Below are 22,373 nucleotides of genomic sequence, written 5' to 3' on the forward strand. Positions count from 1 at the left end.
AATGATGTTGGACAGCATTCCTTGTTAGCAGTGTTTAAAAAGGTTTAGGTGAGGCTAAAGTTTGAAACCAATAACTAGCAAATTTCTAGATCATTAGTTCTCTACCTTATTTTTTTCAACGCTTCAAATGGAAAATTTCGAAAGTAGATAATGTAACCATCACCAAGTTTGAACAATTATCAGTTCATGACTCATATTGTTTCATCTGTCCCTTCCTTTTGTCTCCCCTCCCTCTCCCTAGATTATTTTGAAGCAAATCCCAGACATTTTAAGAACTGGTTTGAGAATGCTATTTTTTTTTTAATCCTAAGAACTTAGACTCAGATGCTTAAATTAGGATCATCTTCCCAAAAGTAAAGGAGAAAAACAACTACCAAAGTGCACCATGTAGCCAGGCAGAAAAATCAATCTACTTAGCAGCTGGAATGATTGGATGTGTGGGCCTGCTCACCAATGCCTTGACCTCACCCCTTCCTTCCGCCCTTGTTCTTGCCCTCCTCGGACACCCCCACCGAATCAGCCCTTTAGCTGGAACTTCACTCTAAATGCTAACGCAGCCGTTCTTTAGCCTGTTTAACCTTAGAGTGCAGAACATTCAATCTAAGTATAAAAAAGGCTGTGCGTCTCTTTTGAGATAGTGTGTGGATTGCGTGGTCTTACTGCTCTCCTACCCGACGAGTGAGATGAGGAGATGGTCCAGCCAGCCCCATGAGAACAGAAGGACCGAATGCTTAAGAGACTAATAAAATCCTGATTTTTCTATTTCCTTTCCCAGCACAAGCCTAAGTTTTACAGGGAACAGATAACCAGCTGATATGATCAGATGTAGATGAAAATATATGAAGCATGATATCATAACCAGATCCCAAAGTTTAATGGAATAAAAAGAAGATCTCCATCTTCAGACATGGACCATCACCCAGCCAGATGCTGGATAAGATCGAAATAGGAAAATGGAACCCTAGAGTAAGAATCAGATAGCTCCTGGCAGGTGAATTGGACATGTTCAATGTTGTGTAACACCATGAACTTCAAACAAGGACTGCCAAGAACCCTCTCTTGGTTATTTGTTCTCTTTTCCCCATTAATAATTCAGTGTCTGTGGGGATATAAGATTGCAGGCCTATAAGAAAAACTCACACTGGCTTGCTTTATTCCAAATGCAAGGAAGTATTTACCTGAATTGTCCTTTTCTCCATTATTAGACTAAAAGCAGAAGTGGGAAAATCAGAGAAAGGTAGATTCATATCATGCTGTGCCGACTAACATTTAATTTGCCCAATTTTCAGAATTTGAAATGCAGGCTATTTTTCTATGATTTAGATAATGGCACTTACAGTGTTTACTAAAAGACATATGTACTTGAAAGTGTTCAATATAGAATTTTCCTGTGTGATGGTTTGGATGTATGTCCTTAAATATTTATGATTCGGTAATGGAAATTGCACAGATTTGTAAAATTATGATGCGCTGCCTCAATTTGTGCAATTTTCCCTTTTCGTTTTTTGAAAGGCACAAGAGAACAATGCTCCATTATCTTAAAAAGTAAAAGATTACATACAAAGAACTCTGGAGTAGACAGAAGCAATTAAGAAAATAAACAGGAAACAGAGCAAATAAAATGGGTGATTTTTGAGTAGCTCTCCATATCATCTTTTTACCCTTTATATTTTATGACTTTAAGATTAAATGCACTGAGAATTCTGTTTCTAAAAAATGGAAATTACTACTGATTTCATGGAGTCCCTTCAGTTAGGATGTTCAGTGCTTTCTTTGGTGAAGTCAAGGCTGTTGGTGGGCTAGTGCAGATTTTAAAATGCCCTTCCTTCAAGACACTGCCATCTACTGGAATACTGTCATAATAAATAAGCAAATCTTTGATGTCTCTGATGTTAAGTTTACCCCCTAGATATGCACAGCTTGCACTACTGCAGTTGCTCTGACACGAATGTTGATTTGAGAGCCTTTTCATTGTTAATACATGCTTTACAACTTATCTTTGAGTTTTCATTTTTCAAAGAAATTAAACTAATCTCGGAAAACAACAGATCATGTTTAAGTACATATAGCTTAAAACTACTTTGTGCATTGCTGCCCTTTGAAGGCTTTTTCTTATTTCACCAAACCTTTCTCAGTACTTTTATCTATCCCTATACTTCATTGTCCCGTAGGTATCACCCTCTGCCATTTTTTCTCCCATCCGTGACATCTGTATTGAACTGTTACAGCTTCCAGAACCGTTTAGTATTGTGTTACTATGAAGAGGCAAGTTTAAATCTCTTTTCAAGATCTGAGGGCTGTGCCTTTCTTTTCTTCACTTTTCCATGAGTTCTCCCACCTTTATTTCTCCTGGCTTGCAAAAGTATCCCATCTGGTTTGTATAACTCAAAACAACTAGGAACGAAGTGTAAATTTGCAGATCTCTGTAAGTAGACACCCAAAACCTATATTCTTTCCGAGTCGGTCACCTTTGACAGGTTATGCAGAGGTGACATGACCAAAAGCTGGCTTCGTTCTTATTCTTCTTATCTGGGAATTGGTCTCAAGAGTGTCTCCATGGTTGTCACGTCAAATAGTTGAGAGTTGACCTCCGCTGAGGAGTGAAAAGCTCACTTGGACGTTGCAGCAGGCCAAGAGGCATCCACATTTCGCTGGCATTACTACAGTTTACACAGGACAAAGAGGAGACTGAGTTCATCTGCTCTCTGCTCACCTCAGCAGAGAGCCCGCTGCCCTTGTTTATGCAGAAAGTCAGATTCCTGCGGGAGATCCAGGTCCCTCCACAGGCTGACATTTCACGGATCCGGACATGCAGGTTCACTTCCGTGGCCTGAGGTTGGCTCCGGCTCTCCGGGTCCGGCCTCCCAGCCACTGCGGCCCTCGACAAGGCCTGGCATTGTGCTCCTTGCCCTGAGAAGTTCCCTGGCTCCAAGTGGATGAATGCTCCAGCCTCAGCAACAGGGATTGTTCCTTGAAAACTTGGTGTTAGGTTGTACGGTTTGGCCCGCCTCTAAGACAACCCTAAATAGAAGGCATTTGTGTTTTTCAGAGGAGAAAATAAAAAACATTACCAATAGATATGTCTTCCTCAGATGCTCTATTGTTCTTCTACGATATTTTAAACAGCCTCTCCCTTCTACAGCTTTCGGCCTCCTGCAACTGAACTTGGCCAATAGCGATGGGCTCTAATTTAGATATAGTTGTCTCGCCTGTGTCTTTTACAACTGCCTTCCGTTATATCATCCCTCAGCTTATTCTTTAAAAGACTAAGAGTCACCTTAAAAATAAAGGATCCTAAACTATAAAACTTAATCTTTTTTTAAGTTTTAAAAATAACTTTTATTTCCAGAGAATATTAGAGAACATAAAGAAGAAAAAATAATCATTTGTAATCAGTCCAACCATCCATAGGCAACCACCGCTAAGTCGGTGTATGTCCTGGATCAATGTTTTTCTATTTATATGTATGTATACTTTCCTGTAAAAATCAGATCCTGCTATATATATAGTTTTGTAACCTTCTCTTCTCACCTAGCAGTATATTAAGAACTTCTTTCCATGTCAGTAAACATAACTCAATATTTTAATTCTTTAACTCAATTCTTTTAATGTTTGCATAGTAGTCAGTGTTTGCATATGTCATAATATATTCAGTCAGTCTCCCGTTATTGGATATGAAGGGTTTTGCTTGGTTTTATTTTCCCAAGTTGTTGTTACTATAAATGATACTGTGATAAATTGACGCCAAAAAAAGCATTCACAGTTTTCAGGCTTTTGCTATGAATTGTCTAATTGACTTTTGAAAGGATTGAATATATAATTCTACTGTAAACTAATGAGAGAGAATATTTCAAAAATCTCTGTGCTTTGTCATTAAAATTTTTTTTACCAACTGGGAGGTTAAAAATTGTATCTATAATTAAAACCTGTTCATTTATTGATTCCTAGTGATAGCAAGTGATACTTGTTCATGGGGAGAGGTTTGTATTTGTTCTTTTGTGTATTTTCTTTTACTATCATTTATTATTCCATTTGGTAGTTTGTCTGGGTTGAACTCTTTGTTTGATTGTTGCTGTCGATTTTTTTGGTATGTAAAATTTTTAAAAGTAGAAGGAATAATATGATAAATCACCATATCCCCATCACCCACATTAAACAAACATTTGCCCTGCTTACTTCATCAATCCTTTTTCTTCCTTATATTTTAAATCATACCCCAGACATCGTAACATTCACTTCCAGATTCTTTAATATATATCTCTAAAAAATAAGGATATTTTCTACAATACTATCGTACACCTTGCAAAATTAACAACATGTTTAATGGGTTTTTAATTGCTAGAAGGTTCTATTTGATCGGCACCAGCCAAGTTCACAAGCCATGTCAATGGGCTAGTAGGAGAAGGAAACACATCTTAGCTTTCTCGTCGCCTCAAAATTAAAGAAAAAAATCTGATGCCTATAGGGGTAGTAGGATGATGGAGTGACCTTGGTTCTCCATCTGCCACAAACCCCATTTAGAAACCCACTGAATCTGCAGCGCCAGCCTCAATGCGTAGATAAATGCCCGGCTGCACCTTGCCAATGTATAGCAATTCACTGCAATCCTTCTTTCTTTGAAAATGTGTGCACCCGACATGATCGGTAACTGGGGTTCCATGCCTGGCCCACTGAGGTCACAGGAGGTCTTCTCTGTGTATCCCTTTTAAGCTTACATAAGGAATTGACTGTTTCAGATGGTCAAGGTTGACTTCAGGGCAGAGACCCCCAAGTCATTTTTAATCCTGAGCACTCTCCTCCACCCCCCGTGTCTCCTGAAACTTGCTATCCAGGGTGCTTCATTAAAATAAGTAAATAAAATCGTTCATGAATAGGGCTCCTCGATTCTGTGGCATTAAAAAGAGAAAGTGTTCATGAGCACCATTAAACTTTTTTTTTTTTTTTAATTATTATTAGAGAGTATCTTTTTCACTGACTACAAGAATGCTAATAAGGAAAACAGCCATTGACTTGTATACCTAAAATGTTCATATCTGGGCCCACTTTGTAAGAAACACAGCTGTGCCATATCTCATCTCAAATGAAAGTGAGGGCCCGAGGTAGAAGCTAGGAGGGCCACGTACAGTCCTCGGTGACATTTAGTGATTGCTATGCCAGAGCAAATTGACCATACTAGGGCTTTTTTAAGTGCTCAAAATTCTTTTACAAAAATCTGTGGAACTAAGCTTTTAACATATTTCAAATATAGTCATTTATAAATGTGTCGCAAAACATACAGATCTGTAAATATATCAAAAAATATTAAGCATCTATTTCTATTATAAATTATTAGTAAATAAATTAGTCAAGGACAGTAATATTTCAGAAAAGAACAAACACTACCCCAAAAATAAAGAAAATTGCATTGATCACGAAAATGAGGTTGAAAATGAAATCATGTTATTTGGTCTTTTTTAGAAAATGGAGTATATAAAAGTGTGGCAGTGTTTTCATTGTTGAATTGTGAGCGTATTTACGTGCAAGCTATTCCAGCTTCTCAGAAAGTTTCTTCTGACCTTAAAGGACTTGAGGAAATGTTGAGAGGGTAGTTATAACTAAGCCGCATATTCCCCCTATTCCTTATCTTCGAATAATCCTAATATGTTAGAAAGGCTTTTAAAAAAAACTCTCCTTTTTGTTTTTTGGCAAGGACCGTGTTCTGTTCCTGTTAGCAAGGCCTAGGTTCTGTTCAAAGAAGGCATTTCCGGTTTGTGGTCATTTCCTTTAGTTTCATTATATAGGCATTGAGATTCCAAATGGAAGTTACCTGTATTCATTTTAATCTGTCGGTCATATTCCACATATTAAGAAAGTCTTTGAACTAGAGTTAAGATTTATTCTTGGGATAACTCAGGGATAAATTGCCTGTCTCTTCTTGAGGCTTTCGGAGGCATAGAAGATTGTTTTTTCAACTAGGGCTTCCTGTTCACTTTAAAATGTCATGCAGTGTGTCATTCTTGGGTATGTCTCAAGGTCTAAGTGATTCATAAGTCAGAGTTTTAAAAATATCAGTGCAGTGGTTTTAGATAAATATATGGAATTTCAGTTCTTTAAAAATAACGTGATATATCAATACAGAAAACTAGGATTTTAGTAATCTGAAGTAGTAGCTGGGGCTACGTAAGGGCTTGAGGGAGGTCCCGTTAACAGGAAGGATTAACAACCATCTGGTGAGGTGGCCAGAGACTGGAGTCTTCTGGCAAGCAGGTCGCAGATAGAGAAAATGTCGGTTCCCATAGAACTTTTCCCGCCTGGAATGGGGCTTCGGGGCCTCTTTTCACAGCATATAGCTTCTCACAAAGACCTAAGTCAGCTAACTTATTCTTCAAATTTCCTTAAAAGAAAACAAAACAAAATAAAAATTAACTCAAACTCTTTTGGACATATTTTACCCAGTTCTTGGAAAAAACTCAGAAGCCTTGTTATGTTGTATGATACATCGCTGAATGGATACTCAAGTACTTTTTTTTTTTTTTTAAATACCCCATCTTTTTCAATTCATTAAAGAAAAATTTGTCTCTGTTTGAATCGAAGTCAGAATATCACTTCAGGATGATTTGCTGAAACTTACATTTAATAGAATTTCATTCCATCCTAAAATACATAGATCCTTACGTGTTCTGAGTTAAAAACTGATTAGAGAGCACAATCTTTTTTGTTGTTGCTTTCATCTTTCTTTTATATTTGCCATCCCCAAGTTCAGTCCTAGGAATTATGATTATGGTCTTTTAGAAGGGAAAAAAAAGATCTCTGTTGCTCCTTAAAAATTATACCACTACTAACAAAGGTTTTTTTCCTAACTTTCTCTCGCACACTGTAACCACCTTCTTTTCCTTTTTGTTTTGTTATTGGCATCAGTGGTGGCACGTGGGGAGTGTGAATTTTAAGTAGATGGGCCTTCTGTTCTGCACGCAGCGGAGCTTCCTGGTGGCACTCAGATGTGAAAGGTGCCACAGTCGGCACTTAGCAGAATGTATCACTATTTAGAGCTATCATCTTTTATGGACTGTTTTATTATTTATTGTAAATCTTTTCTTGTCATGGCTTCACGGCGTTGACCCTACAGGCCGTCTCATGCCTGGAACTGTCCAGTCACAGTGACAGCAGTGCCTCATCATATTTTAACCCTTAGATGTTGCACAAGAGAAAAATTAAAATACACATTTGAGAACCGTTTTTATCCAGAAAAGAAACTTGAATAGAAAAAATTTTGTCTTTTCTACATAACAAAAAGCATGAAAAGTAATGAGATGTTGGGCAGTCCTAAGTCTTCACCAACAGCTTCCAGATGCGACTTCTGAATATTTATTGAATATTTATACAAATTAGCTAGGTCAACCAAAAGGAATATGTTAAGGTAGATGGAGATTTTGTTCATAAAGTAGCAGGCCCCTCCCGTATTAGCTGTCAGCTCCAACCTGTTCCTCTGCCAACTTTTCAACCAAAAATATTAGTCAGAAATCATTTTTTTAACACTTTTGCCTCTTTCTACTTCCTTGCCTCACTTTCTGATAGAGAGGCTTTGTCGCAGTAAAATGACTGAAGTCCAGGTAGCTGGAGAGTTAGTAAGTTAGAGTCTTGCAACAGTCACAACCTGGCTCCTTTCCTGGAAGAGTTGGTAACTAAGTTACTAGCTGAAGGATGGTACAGATGCATCGGATTTGATGTATTGCATGTATTGTCTTCCTCCCCAGGAAGATGCAGGCCCGGTTCATCCTGTGTCGAGAACCTCCCAGATCGTCCCTCTCCACCGCCCTCTCCCATCCCTGCAGTCACTGCCGCCCCAACGAGGGTCCGGCTGGACATCCACCAAAAGCCAGCCGGTGCCCTCCTACAGTCTACAGACACTGTGAGGCCTGGCGGAAGAAAAGGAGCTTGAGGAGTATCGTCTCAATACTAAAAATTACACTGCTTATTGGCGCTGCGTAGGGTCTTCTGTCCTCAGAACGTGGGCAGTGAGTTAGATGACCAGTGTCATTGGAGATCTGATCCTGTGAAGCAAGCGCCTGCTGTAGGGGGCATGCTCTAAGTTTGCTTGCCTCTCCTCCTCCTCTTCCTGAAACGTGGATGTCACTCTAGGCAGCCAAAAGTATTATACAGGTGGCAGTGTAGCCATAGTGCCATGAGCTTCATATCTGTGCTGAGATGGAGGTTTAGCCACATCGTTACCCTTCCCTGTTCATTTGGGCTTGCCCTCAGAAGCAGTGGGCACACACCGCGGGGAATGGTTAGGCTTTCAAATGGACCTGTCCCCTGTGTTGCAGAAATATTAAAAAAGCGGGGCCTATCTTAAATTCTAGAGCAAAGTAAAGGGTCAAATGATTTCAATTGCTCTATTTCTCAGTTGAAAAAGTCTTCCTTCAGCGACCTAGGGTCCTACACACTGGAATGGCTGCTTCCACCCTCCTACTTCCCTCCTTCCTCCATCTTCTTTGTTCTGTCCGTTCCAAGAAGGATTTGCGATTCTACATTGTCCGTGAGCTGCCTGGATGTTTAGCGACCACACAAAGGCAGCATGGTTCAGCGTGTAAGCCAACCAGCCTGGATTCAAATCCTGGCTCAGCTCATGAGCATAGGAAACTACGGAACTCGCCTGTGCCTGAGTCTCTTCATCTGCAAAATGCGAATAATAATAACGGTAGCTACACCATGGGGTCCTTGTAAGGATTAAGTGAAGTTAATACACACAAAGTACCTTAAAACAGTGCCAGATATTTGGTAAGCAATATATGTGTTAGTTACTATTTTCTGCTGAACATGTACTGTGCACTAAGAACTTGAACGTGAAATATCTTATTTAACCCTTACGACACCCCGATGAAGGTGCTATCTTTAAACCCCTCTTCCAGGCCAGATAGTTTGTGGATTTGGCAAAGGTCTCTTAACTCTTAAGTGGCTGATATGGAATTCAGAGTCAGATCTTTCTACTTCCAAACTCTGCGTAACCCTCTGCATCACCCCCACCTCCCGGCAGGGGCGGATGCGAATTCGGAGCATGGCAGCGTCATGTTTGAGACTGATTCTCTGTTAACCTAATATCTTTTCTTCATAGATAAGACTTTCCGCCAGGCTCGTGCTGCCTTGACTTGTAAACATTTCTCCATTGATTCTTTGCCTTGTCATATCACTGTCCTTTAGTATTCAATGTGACTCCCTTCGAATTCTCTGCTCCCTTGGAAGAAATCCTTTTTTTTTTTTTCTATACAGGATAAAGCTGGCATCCAGGGTAGAAAATTATTTGTAATGTTGTTCCCCTCAGTGATTGTCTCCCTTTCGACTTAATTTCTTCCGAGAGGCTGGGGAATAATAGGGCTTCACTCCTCACGTCCGTGGAACTCCTTGCTGCCGAAGGGTCCAGTGAAGATGCAGAGCTAGCTCATTTCCATTCCTCAGCAAAACCAAGGAGGCTATTTCCAGCATGTAGCATGGAGGCCTGGGCCCGGTTCACCTGGAAACCGTAGGATTAGTTTTAAATGTACCTGTGATCTTCACCTGCCTGACCTTTTCAGCTCTTTTTCAGTCCGTGTATGTCACTGCCGGTTTGCAGCATTGGCCACCAGCGTCACCACATCCAGTATGGACTGCTGCTCTGGCTACCTGCCTTGTCTTCTGCAAGCCCCCACCTCACCCCCCAGGCCTAGCTTTCTAGAACTGAAATCCTGTTCCACCTTCCCCTTACTTAAGAGACGGCGGAGCATCCCACTCCTGCTAGGACAAAGCCATGATCCCTGCACTCAGCGTGCCCGCCCGCCACACCAGCTTCACCTCCCTCACGATGGCCCTTCCTCCAGCTCTATGGACTGGCTGTGTCCTCTCACTGTGCAGGGGACACTCTCCCTGACACCCTGGCACCTCACAGTCCTACTCCTTCTGGTCTCAGCTCAGCTGTGGCTTCTGCAGGAAAGCCCTTCCAGGCCAGGCCAGGCCAGGCCAGACCTCACAGTAACACAGCACTGGTCACCACGGCGGTTCCCTTTCACTTACCCATACGGTCTCTGTGCTCCCTGTGCTCCCGACATTTACGACCGTAGACAGTTTTACTGACCATGATGTTCCCTGGCCTGGCACATCGTAAGCACTCGATAAATAGTTACTACAAAACTGAGGGAAGGTGGGGCAGCACACACGTTTCTCTGTGGCGAGAAGAGTGATTTTCTAGAGGCCCTTTACGGGGCTCGTCTTGGGACTCTTGGTGTCCCCAAAGGGAAGTGTCCACATTTCAGACCCAACAGTTCCATGGGCTCCATTGAACTCTCAGAGTTCAAGGTGATTGGTATAACCAGTCACAGTGACACGCAGGCCCGTTGCCTGCCTTTTGCCCAGTGCCGGGGGGCCAGTCTGTGGTGTTTCCTGTGAACTGTCCACTCAGACAAGAGGACATCACTATCCCCTCGTATAGAAGCTTCAGAGCGAAGGAGATGAGAATTGAGAAATGTTACACTCTGAGTTTGACCAAAAATCCTCCAAGTTCTCTACTTCCTTAAAAGTTCTTTGGTTCCGAAATTAATCTAATTACCACAGGAGTCAACTGACTCTTCAGAATCAGAGCAGCCTTTTCTTCATCTTATGCAAGGAAACTACACTTGTGATGAAAGGCTGATTAATTTATGCTCTCTCTTGGGCTAGACAGAGATACAAATAAAAAATAGCTCACATTTATTGAGCACTTACTATCTGCCAGGCACCATGAAAAGCACATTCCATGGACTCTCTTATTCACCCCTCACAGCGATTCAGGGAAGTTTGGATACTGTTTTATTGTTTTATAGACAAGAAATGAGGGCTCGGAGAAGTTAAATGACTTGTACGAGGTCACACAGCCATAAGTTGAGCTTGAATTTGAACCTAGAACTGCCTGCTCTCCAGCTCAGGCTCTTGGACACTGTGCTTCACTGCCTTATGCTTTCGAGTGTTTTGGTGTCACTTGCACGTTATGAGTATTTGGAATACAATGACATGTTTCCCCACTTCTCATCACCTACTAACCTACATATAGCCAGTTCATTGTTTAAGCCTATTTAAATCATTTTATGTTTAAGATATAACTAAGAAGCATGCCACACTAAGTTGCATTAAATAAGCCTAATGGTCATGTAAAACTATATTGTTCATTAATGTACGTTTTGCTTTTTAAAAGTATTTATATATCTTCAATTCTATCATACTATTTCCTCCATAATAGTGACTGGTAGTAACCATAGCCTTGTCGGTGTGTTTAGAAAAGCAACACCAGTCCCAGGAGTCCTAGGTTTGTATGCCCTCAGGTCTTTTCCTTCCCCTGATCTGCGTTTTAAATTTATTAGGGTAATGTTGGTTAATACAATTAGATAGGTTTCAAGTGTATTATTCTATAACATGTCATCTGTATATTGCATTGTGTGTTCACCACCCAAAGTCAGTTCTCCTTCGTTACCATAAATTTGCGCGCCGCCCCCGCCTTACCCTTCTCTACCTACACCCTCCCCTCATTCCCCCTCTGGTAACCATTAAACTCTTGTCTGTGTCTATGAGTTTTTGTTTGTTTGTTTGTCTTGTTCGTTGGTTGCTTTCAATTTTATATCCACATATGAGTGTAATTATATGATCTGCAGTTTTACAGGGGGCCTGATGCTGGCAGGTTCTGTTTCTCTGGCTTCTGGGAAGGTTCAGCCAATCAGACGCTCTGATGAGAGATGGGGGCGGGGCTTAAGAGCTACAGACTTTCTCCCTCTCCCTTTGGCACACTGTGGCTGGACTCCATTGACCTCCTGTTGTCCCTCCAGCCTCAGGGTGGGGGCGGCCTCCTGCTTTTCCTATTGCTGGGCTTCCGTACTGCCCCCTAGGAACCATCTACCACCTGTGCACCAAGTTCCCGTGATGACATTTTCCCTGTTGTACGTAGGGCTTTCCATTCTCCAGGTTGGACGCTGCTGGATACCTCACTATTCTCACGTGTGATCACAATACTTGTTTATCGTTTACCGTAAGGCATGGAAGACGGATGCTATGATTGGGTTAAAACCTTCAGGCTGATTAAAAGCATCCAAAGCCTTTGTGTTCACTATGGCTGTGGTCTGGATGTCCCTGATTCTAGTTTTAGCTGAGTCACTAGGGGAGCTTAGAATCACTCAACTCAGAGCCTCAGTCTCATGGAAAGTGAAGGTCCTCTCCCCTATCCCAACCCCAGTGTCCTCTCTGGCAGTCCCATTAGCTGCCTTTCGCTCCTTACGAACCAAGACAATTCTAGGATGCAGTCTCGGTTCCTGTGGGGACTGGTGAGGTGTCTCCTTCAGTGCAGAGGCCCAAGACTCCAGCCATCTGCCCTTCTGAGGTGTACCACCATTGGTCCCCAAGGGATCAAGTGACAAAAAGTGGGTGAGCAAGGGCAGATATGTCACCACTCAGGGAAGAACCTCGAACCAGGCCTTTCTGATTCTGACCCAGATGGTTGGTCTTCATTTGGGCTCAACATACTCGCAGAACATAAGTGCAAGAATAAAATTTACTGCTCAGCTGTCCTGACTCTGGGTTTAACCACCTTTCAAAGATGATATTTCATCTATTCACCTTAAGTATAAAACCAATAGGCAGAATGTGCAGATGGCACTTGTCTGATGTAATATATTTTCTTTTTCTCCATTTTAAGCACAATATTCTTATATTCTCTAAGCATCGTTTAAAAAAATTACCTTATCTAGCATTTGTGGGGTTTTGTGTATGTATGGCCAGATGCTTTGGGTATCTTAAATAACTTTAATTTACTAAACTTCACTCCTCCTTCCCTACCCCCAGCCCTTTCTTTTCAGAAGATACATTTAGACAATCACCATTCACCTCCAATTCAAAAGACCTGCTGCCCAGTGAATCTGTGCTTCACGGAAGAATATCAGCTCCAGGTATGGAATCATTGTTGGCTTTGCTTCTACTATTGATCGCTAAAATTACTTTTCTGAAATGTGTGAATTTTCAGATACTTTCAGCGTATGTGTTGATGTTATTCATGTGAAGCTAGGTTTTTAAAGAGAGGGAGAAACTCAATTTAAACAGCCACGAAAGTTTATTAAAAGAAAATGCAGACAGTAAGAAAATTCATCTTCGCTTTAGGAGCTTATCGTTGTTTACCTACTGATATTTCGTTCTCATAGTGAATTTCTTTTTCTTTTAAATAGCGAAGTCTAACCTGAAAATAATTCGCTTTTCACGTTTTCAGTATTTCAGGCAGACAGCCAGGAAGATAGTGGAGAGGGCAGTGGCCAGAACACTAATCATCCCTGGGGCAGGTCAGGACCCCGGTGGGGTGTGGGCTGCCACAAAACCACTTAGGTTTCCATGGAAGCGATACAGCTCCTTAAGACAATCGTGCCATCCAGATTTTCCTCTCTTCTTAGAATAGCTGTGTATATTTATCTAATGCTCCTTTTTGCCATCTCAGCATCAGTGCATAATTTCTTATCCATTCTTTCTGTTTCGTTTCTACTGTTCAGAGTCAAAAGAAAGATGTGCTTGCTATTCGTTTATCAACAGCCTGGCCATCCCTCAGGGCTCGAGTGTGTGTCTCAGAGTTATTATGAAATGAGGACATTTGAGAACCATTGCACTGTAGCCCATACTCCCAACTCAGCCCCCACTTCCCCGACCCCCCAAGACTAATCCAGCAGCTAGAAAAGGTCTCGCTGTGGTTACCTTCGTTCCCAGCTGCTGCGATCATTTCAGAAGCTCTCGGTGGCCTCCATATCCATTCATTTGTCCCTCCTTCGTGTGCAGGAGGGTCTTACTGCAGGGTTGTTGTCTGGGAACTCCTGCAAGAATAAAGTCCCAAGTATCCTCCACACTCCCGAGGAGCCTGGTGTCACAGCCTGCTGGAGAAGAGTATTGTGCAATTCAGAAAGAGCCACATAGCATCTTCTGAAATGTTGGCTTGGCTATCACAAGTCAGTGGAAGGGATTTGTAACAAACAGTTGAGAAGAGGCAACTCTGTCATCCTTAGTTTTGTGATGGCAGATCCATTTCTTCTCATGTCCAAAGAGCCCAGGTACCTGTGTGCTTTTTGGCTTTGCACATCATGTAATAGCTGGTTCTAGAGGTGGAAAGAAATTCTGCTCAGTTGATGTCTTCATTCTCAAACAGGGGCTATTTGAACTACTGTTTACGTCCCACAGTGTCATTTTGAATAGCCATCTCCCTGGTCCCCAAATTATCACCCTGCTGTTAAGTTGATGGATTGTGACTTTCTAATGTCAAAATAACTGCCTAGGAATTGCAAGTCTGAGTGCCGTGACCCATACAGCCAGCATCCCATGATGTATATACAAACTCTGCATTGCTTGCTTAATGTTTGGCTTGGCTATATTTTAAGAAGGGTTTATTGGTCAAGCTACACTCGACCTCCAAGAGTGTTATCAGTCTATGTTTAACTGAGTGTGGGGAGGGTTTCTGTGATTTGCTTGGTAGACATACTACAAATCAGATAAACTCACAGTTTAAAAAGTTAACTCTTATTTTTGGGGGAAGTCAGTATAACTGAGATTTTTAAAATGTAAATACACTCTTCTGAGGGAGAACCAATCTCTGTACTTCTGCCTTTCTTTAGACAGAGGATGAGCAAAGTGACTGCATTTACATTTTGCTAAAATAGATAGTGAAAAAGGAACTTTTTACAAATAAGCAAGGTGAAAATACTTTAGAACTAGAGTTAAAATTAGAAACATTAAAAATGAGGACAACCTGTGATCACAAATTTCTCATAACCCGAAGGCATATTTTGTAAAGAAAGCCTCAATGATTTGGACTAATTGTGGAGAAGACCACTCTGAATTAACAAAAGACTGGAGTTTGGAGACTTGACAAGTGAATATTTCTTTCAAGTGTGGACAGTGATGGATGGCCATTACATACCAGCTACAGCTCCCCAGTCCCTTACCCACAATTCCGAAATCCGAAAAGCTCTACCAACCACAGTGTTTTGAATAAGTTACTGGGTGGCACAAGCCAATAGGAGGCTATTGACATTTTGTTGCAGAAATATCAGTGTGCCCATCGGAGTGTTGCATGAAATACGTGTTATGTACCGTGTTATCATTCTGAAACCAGAAAAAGTACCAATCGCAAACTACAACAGGCCTACGTTTACTCTAGTACTTCGCTTAAATACTGTGCTGGGAGAAAGGGCATTAAAGCTATAGTTGAGGATCCGAAGGCTCTGTGGTATGAGAGTCATGGGGGAAATTTCGGAGGGCCAAGTGGGCAGCAGGTGGCGGAATCCTTGGAGAAGGTGCAGTGGGGCTGCTCTGGTGCTGCGGCGGCGTTAGTGACGCGGCCGGGTTAGAGAGGACAGGAGGAGGGGATGGGAGAGGCAGACAGAGGCCTAGGCCACTGGTCTGGGAGACTGGTTAGCTTCGCCACAAGCAGTTTGAATTAGGGAATGCTAGTGGCTTTGCAGAAATGGGGAAAGCGGGAAGGAGACGGCTGGCTTAGCGACCAGGCAGAAAATAATTTGTGATTAGCGTATAAGGAAAAGCCTCAGAGTCCTTAGAACGTTACCATTAAAATATTATTTCTAATCTTTATTTACTTCACAAACTTCTTTCCACAGGTAATGCAAAGATAAATGTTGTCCCGGAGAATTATCTCCGATTCCCAATTGGTAGAGACCATAACTGATGAGGTTTCCTGTGCCTAGTTCCAATCTAAGAAACCCCTTGCAAATGCTGAAAACTCATAGCATTAATTCAAAAGTCTGTGTTGGTATATATTTATCTCCCTTCTATCAGTGGGCTGGAATTCTCTTCCAAATACCTTTGGAGTAAGACAGCGGGGCAGGGAGGCGCACCTCACGAGAGTCTCATCTAAGGACAGTGTGCTGTGATCGTGTTTTGGGCCTGTGGACGATGAAGCAGTGTGAGGCTCACTAAGCTGGGAGAGGTGGGTAGGACCATGGGCTGTGAAGAAATCGAGAATAGCACAGTTAACTAGGCATTTGCCTTTGGCAGATGGTATCTGAGACACACAGCTGCCACCATCCCAGAGAAACAGAATCAACACAGAGCTTCGCGGTATCCTGGCCTCTGTTGTTGCCACTATTTCTAGACTGACTTTCCTGACAACCAAAGAATACTCAAGAACCAAGACCTAACCGTTTTACTTGCTGTGAATGTCTAAGACAGAGGTAAAACCAGGAGTCCTTAATAAAATGAGTTAAAAGCTGCTTTCATCTTCTGCTGGAGGGACGTGGGGACAAAATGCTCTTCGAGCTGTGACTAGATGACTGAGTACACCCTGGGTGATGCTGGTACTGGTGGTGATTTTACAAAAGAGAGAAAAGAACTTTCCTATTATGGGGGCAATAGAATTACAGACCACGTGTCATGTCACGTACTTCTTCTAATTTATAGTTGTCTCGCTTTGTACAAGACTTATATTCAAAGAGGAAAGTTGCAAAGGCAGGTGTCGTTCAGGGCGCAAAGGGCACTTTCGTGTGAAGAGCAGACCCACGACCACGGTCCCTACAGCTACTCGTGTTTCCCATCGTCTCGCGTAGCAAAGGCTGTGAAGAGAAGAGCACATACCCCAGCACTGCTTTTAAACAATGCGGAGCTTCAGTTCTGTCTTGTGATTTCTGAAGTCACAGTCTGTTTGGTCTGTATTAAGCCAAAAAACAAAAACACAACCAGAGCGGGTGTGAAAAAAATGTGGGTCTCGGTGCAATTCTTTCAGAGCGTTTGGAGTCACAGACGCTTCTGTGTGTTTTCAGATGGAGCTTCAAGTTAGATGATGGAAAACATATCAGCAATTATAGTTATAGATTCTTATCCCCGTTATTTGCTAACTTCTTTAAAAAAAAAAACACAAAAAACTCTTGTTGTTGTTGTTTATAATGTACAAATGAGAAGCAAAGAACATGGGGAAAATTTAGCTCCTTTCAGGACCTGATGTGCCAATCAGGATCGGACGTTAAATAAAAAATCTGGTTTGGAATAGTCTTCCTTGTCCCCAGGCCACTTCTTGATCCATTATCCTCTCTCTGTGCTGCCCATTAATCTAATAAAAGTAGTACCATGTCATATACTTTTCTGAAATCTAAATAAATGATGCCTTGCATTAGAGTGCCACCCACAGCTAACCCCGCCTGCTATGCTACTGGTCAAATATGAATGACCTCGTTCAGACAGTTGGCTTAAAAGATGTGCATGTCACATCTTGATGTTAAGATTTCCCAACTCATACCTCAAAAGAGACATACAAAGCTGTTCTGGATCACAGCAAAATGTGTTCTTCAATCCTTTTTCAAACAGAGCATTTTCTTTTACAATTCAGACTAAGTCGCAGATAAACAGTAGAACATTGGGTGTTGTTGGTATCATTTTGTAACTTAAGCTCCTTTTTGATTAAACAGATTTATTCTGTACTGAGAAGGAAGACCTTCTAAATTTTTAGGCACAGGACCTATGCCATCTCATTTAATTCTGAAAGCAACTCATTGAGACATAGGAATTAATAGCTTCTCGGCCTTTTCGCTAATACCAAGTGTGAAGACATAGGAATTATGCTCAATTTACAGATGACTAAAGAGGTTCAGAGAGATTTAATAACTTTTTTCCTAGTTTTATTGAGATATAATTGATGTATAACATTGTATTAGTTTAAGGTATATAATATAATGCCTTGATACATGCGCGGCAAAAAGATTACCACAATAAGTTTAGTTAACATTCACTACCCAACATAGTTATAATTTTTTCTTCTTGTGATGACAACTTTTAAGATCTACTCTCTTAGCAACTTTCAAATATAAAATACAGTATTGTCAGCTATTGTCACCATGTTGGACATCACATTCCCAGGACTTTTAACCAGAAATGTGCACCTTTTGTGGAAAGATTTAATAACTTGTTCAGAGTCATACAGCTGGTGAGTGGCAGCATGGGAATTCAAACCCAGAACTGCACAGTACCTTGTCTCTCTCTTCCCTGTCATGCTGCCCACTAAGTCAGATGATGTGTCACCAGCAGTGAGCAAAAGGAGCACATCTCCCCAGCGTCTGCCCACACATACCCACCATTGGCATTTGAGGTATTACTGATGGGGTTGCCTGCCTTTGTGGGTGTGTTACATGCCGTTGAGTCAGCTCCAGCTCCCGGTGACCCTGTGAATGAGTGATGTTCGCAGTACCTTGTCCCCATGTCCTTGCTCAGCTCCTGCAGACTCAAGCCTAGGGCTTCTCTTATTCTCTTATGAGGCAGTCCGCCTCACGTTTAGTCTCCCTCTTTTCCTGCGGCCTTCTCTTTTTCCCAGCATTATTGTCTTTCCCAAAGAACCCTGCCTTCTCATGATGCGCCGGAAATGACACATTCGATTTTGTCACTTTTGCCTCTAGGGATGTTTCAGGCTTAATTTGCTCTGGGACCCATTTGTCTGTCTTTCTGGCAGTTCCAGGTATCCATATAGTTCTCCTCCAACACCATATTTCCAATGATTTTATTTTTTCCTCTCAGTCTTCTTCACTGTCCAACTTTCTCATCCATACATAGTAACTGGGAACACGAGGGAATACCTTCTTTTAGTTAGAAATAAAAAGGGGTCCTTTAAATAAGATATTTCGAAGAATTTACAAGATAAGAAAGTACTGTTTATTATTATTATTCTAATTTTGTCCTCTTCTTTACCATTTCTGTTTTTTTTTTTTCTTTCTTCCTTTAAGACTTTGATATCCGGTAATCATAGTCACTTGGAATGTTTCTTTCAATTAAGGAATTTAAACAGTTAATGTTCCTTTTTTAGTAATCTTTAATGGATCATTTGGACCATAGAAATAGTTTTGTGAAACTGTAAAAATCTCCTAGTTAAATAAAACATGTAAGGCTAAAGTTGCTGTTGATCTGGTCAGCAGTGCAGAAGAAAAAGCTCTTGACTGGGAAGCAGGAGAACCATGGTTTGGTCCTATCCTGGTTTCTGGTAGAAAGAGAATAAAAGATCACCACATTTTTTCCAAAACTTGGCCTTCTGGAACGCTACCGTAACCTCAGCCCAGGCTTTTTTTTTTTTTTTTTTCTGGGGAGAGCCAAAACCATATGCTGGCACAGGGAGAATTCGGAGTCTGCTCTAGGGGCACCATCCCCACTAAAACATGGGGAAGGGACAAGCCAATGTAAGTAATTCTTGAAAGACACAGTACTAGGGGTTGTAGTGACTAGAAGGGGGGCCACAAGAAAGGCTTCTAGCAAGCTGGGATTCCCATTTCTTTATCTGGCTGCTGATTATATGCCTGTGTCATTTTGCCAGAATTCATCAAGCTATGTACTTATGACAGTATTTCCACATTTGTTACGGCTAATTGGCTTATTCACAAGTGGGTGGGTCTAGATGCCAAATGGTCACCTCTAGGCCATCAATACCAGGGCACATTCCCTTCGGAAGCCATGACAACGATGATGATGATGACAGCGATGTTTCAATTATGCAGCCTTCTGTTTGTGAAAACATTTCTATTGGTAGCGTGAACTTATTGCCCTGAACTAAATGACATGCAGGTTGATGGATCTGATTCCTGTTACATTTCAAACTGAGAAACGATGCTACAGTGCTTAGAGCATTTCTTTGATGTGCCTGCAGTAGATGAGCTATATAGTCCGTGCAGCTGTTTATTGGAGGGAGAAGTTTTCATTGTTATGGATTTTCCTGATCCACATGATGTTGAGGCTAAAAATGATGTGCTCAGCACTCATCCCCTCTGTCCCTCGTGAGCCTTCTTGGTCTTGGTTAGTGTAGGTGAATTCTAAAGAGGAGCAAGTGACACCAGGAAGAGCTTTTTGTAGAGAAAGGCCTTGCGTTAAGCAGTGTCAGCTTTGTGTCCAATTTAGTCCTTCTCAAATATATAACTGATCAGGTCTCTGCAGACCAACAGTTGTGGGGTTCATGCACTGAAGGGTGGGCACACTTGTTTTAAGGGTGGTTACCTTTCCAAAAGAGAGATTTATATCCAGTTAAGAGGCATCACCTGAGCTATCTATAGAAAAACAGGGGGGAAAAAAAAAAAGCTGCGGTGGTTTGGCCAAGCGTCTTTATCTCCACCCAGACGGCACAGGGGTCCAGTCACGTGGTGTTGAAGGTACCCATCAGCACTTTCGTCTTTGTACTTTCGGAGAAATGGTAACATCCAAAAGCCTTTTCAAAAACCTACTTTGAGGACTTTGTTTCTCAGGTACAGGTTACCCCATGAGGCTGTGGCCACTTTGACCTTGGCCTGGTATCTTCCTGTGAGCAGAGCAAATCAGTATGTGCTCCCATAAAAGTTTCCACATACCATTTATAAGGCCTCAGCAGTGCCTGTGGTTGTGTTGTTACTTTTGCAAAAACTGTTGAGATGCCTTGAGAAAGAACAGTGCTATAAAAGGCCAATCATGAGTACGTGTAATGGACGATGGAGAGTACTTGTTTGCAGATGGCGATATAGTGACCTTGGTTTCAGTTGGAGACTAGCTACTTCAATCTATAAGGCCTTTTCTGTATATACAATATATCCTTCCATTCCTCTGCTATCAAAAATACATATTCTCATTTCATGCAATTTCTTCTTTGTGTTTATTCTTTTTCAGGGCAGTAGCCACAGTAGAAAAAAAAGAAAAGCCATTCCACTTGCAAACTAGACCATCTATTTTCACTCAGACAAATTCATTCTTTATGCCCATATGTAGGCCAAACGGGGGCCTCTCATGGTAAGAAAGACACCCCCACATCACCTTTTCTTGATGTAGTTATTAGAATGACAGTCAGGGGCCTCACATTTTGGCTGTTCTTCTTGTGTGGTATGTTTCCTTTAGCAAAGTACTTATCATTTCTGTTCTCCGTTTATCATCCAGAAAAGAAAGATAGCAACTAGGAGCGCTAAAGTACGGGCAGCCTTTGCATTTGCTTAATGATATAAAGTCCACTGCACCAGCCACTGGCGTTCCATGAGACATCCCGCACAGAAGTCTCTGGAGCTCTTTAAATTTAATGGGTCCCAAATTTAATATGTCATTTCCACCACCTCCCACTGTCCTCATACCTTCCTTCCAAAATTAATTAATTAAACCCTCCTCTCTATCTTGTTTTTTTCCTATCTTAGCGGACAGCACCATCACATCACTCACGATGACACAAACCATAAGACTGGACACCATTTATTTGGGTTCCCCCGGAGCCGACAAAAGATTTGAGTGCAAGTAGTTTTTAGGAGGTGAGATCAGGGAATAATGGGAGAAGGACGGGGAAGTGAGCCAGGGAAAGGAAAGCATCTAGGAAAGGGTATATTATCAAACAGGTCACCTGCTGTGGACAACTGGAGATTTATGTCCCTGAGGAACTCTGGGAAGCAATAGAGGACGCATCTCAGCGTTTTCTCCTGGGATGCGTATACAGTAAGTCATTGATTACAGGAGACTCAGTTTCCCAACACTCTGGTCTACCACAGAGAAAATCTACTGGTTTTCTCACGTAGTAATAAACTTTCTAGGCATAAAATTCTCTTTGGGAGGTAAAGTACAGCATAGGGACTATAGTCAGTAATATCGTAATAACTATGTATGGTGTTTGGTGGGTACTAGATGTATCGGGGAATCACTTCGTTAGTTACACAAATGTCTAACCACTGTGTTGTACACTCGAAACTACTGAATGTCAACTGTAATTTTAAAAAATTAAAATTAAAAGAACAATAACATAAAAGGCTAGAATAAGGGGAAAAAAAACCTTGGAATCATTTCAAATAGTATTTTTCCCCATCCACGAGCTGACCACTTTATCAAATGAGCTTCCCTTCTAAAGTAAATTATTTAATCGAAGGCCAGCATTATATTTTAATCCAAACAGGGCAAAAATTCACATAAGGAGTATCTCATAAATACTAATGGGAAACTTTATGTGAGACAGATTTGAATTCAAGCCTGAATCTTTCTGAAATTTGGGCAGCCGATAAAATGGAAATTTTTCTTTCAGATTACTTAAAAATTGAACACGCCTTTTTCCTCTTGCATAGGAAACATGTCCCAGAAATCTTCTGACGCTTCCCTAATTTTTTCCTACACGTGAAGAGAGAAACAAATTTCTCCAGCTGTCAAACTACACACCTCTCTAGTCTTACACCTTTTTCCTCATCTCTGCAAGGAACAACAGAGGTGGGCCTCCTGGCATTGGAAAGTCCCATATACATGGCCATTTCCTCCCTCAGTTGCCTATATGGACACTCAGGTGCCTCTGCATTCTGTCTCATCCCAATCATTTCCTTCCCCTTTTCTATCATGAGCCATTATGGGGCTTACATGAGGCAAGATTTACATTAAGTACTCTATTAAACATGTAAGTAAGAAATGAGTTCTCC

At 41.5% G+C, this 22,373-nt stretch overlaps 1 protein-coding gene across 4 annotated transcripts in view; it reads left to right on the forward strand.

Annotated features, from left to right (window-relative positions):
* Positions 1-22,373, forward strand: part of ZNF827 (zinc finger protein 827) — a 146,264-nt gene that overhangs the window by 84,729 nt on the left and 39,162 nt on the right. For all 4 annotated transcript variants that reach the window (XM_039876027.1, XM_039876026.1, XM_039876025.1 and 1 more), the window contains one exon: positions 12,811-12,914. In XM_039876027.1, coding sequence (XP_039731961.1) covers positions 12,811-12,914 — 104 coding nt within the window. The remainder of the gene's footprint in view (positions 1-12,810; positions 12,915-22,373) is intronic.

The sequence above is a fragment of the Pteropus medius genome, unplaced genomic scaffold, assembly GCF_902729225.1.
Source record: "Pteropus medius unplaced genomic scaffold, Ma_sr-lr_union100, whole genome shotgun sequence".
NCBI classification, from domain to species: domain Eukaryota; kingdom Metazoa; phylum Chordata; class Mammalia; order Chiroptera; family Pteropodidae; genus Pteropus; species Pteropus medius.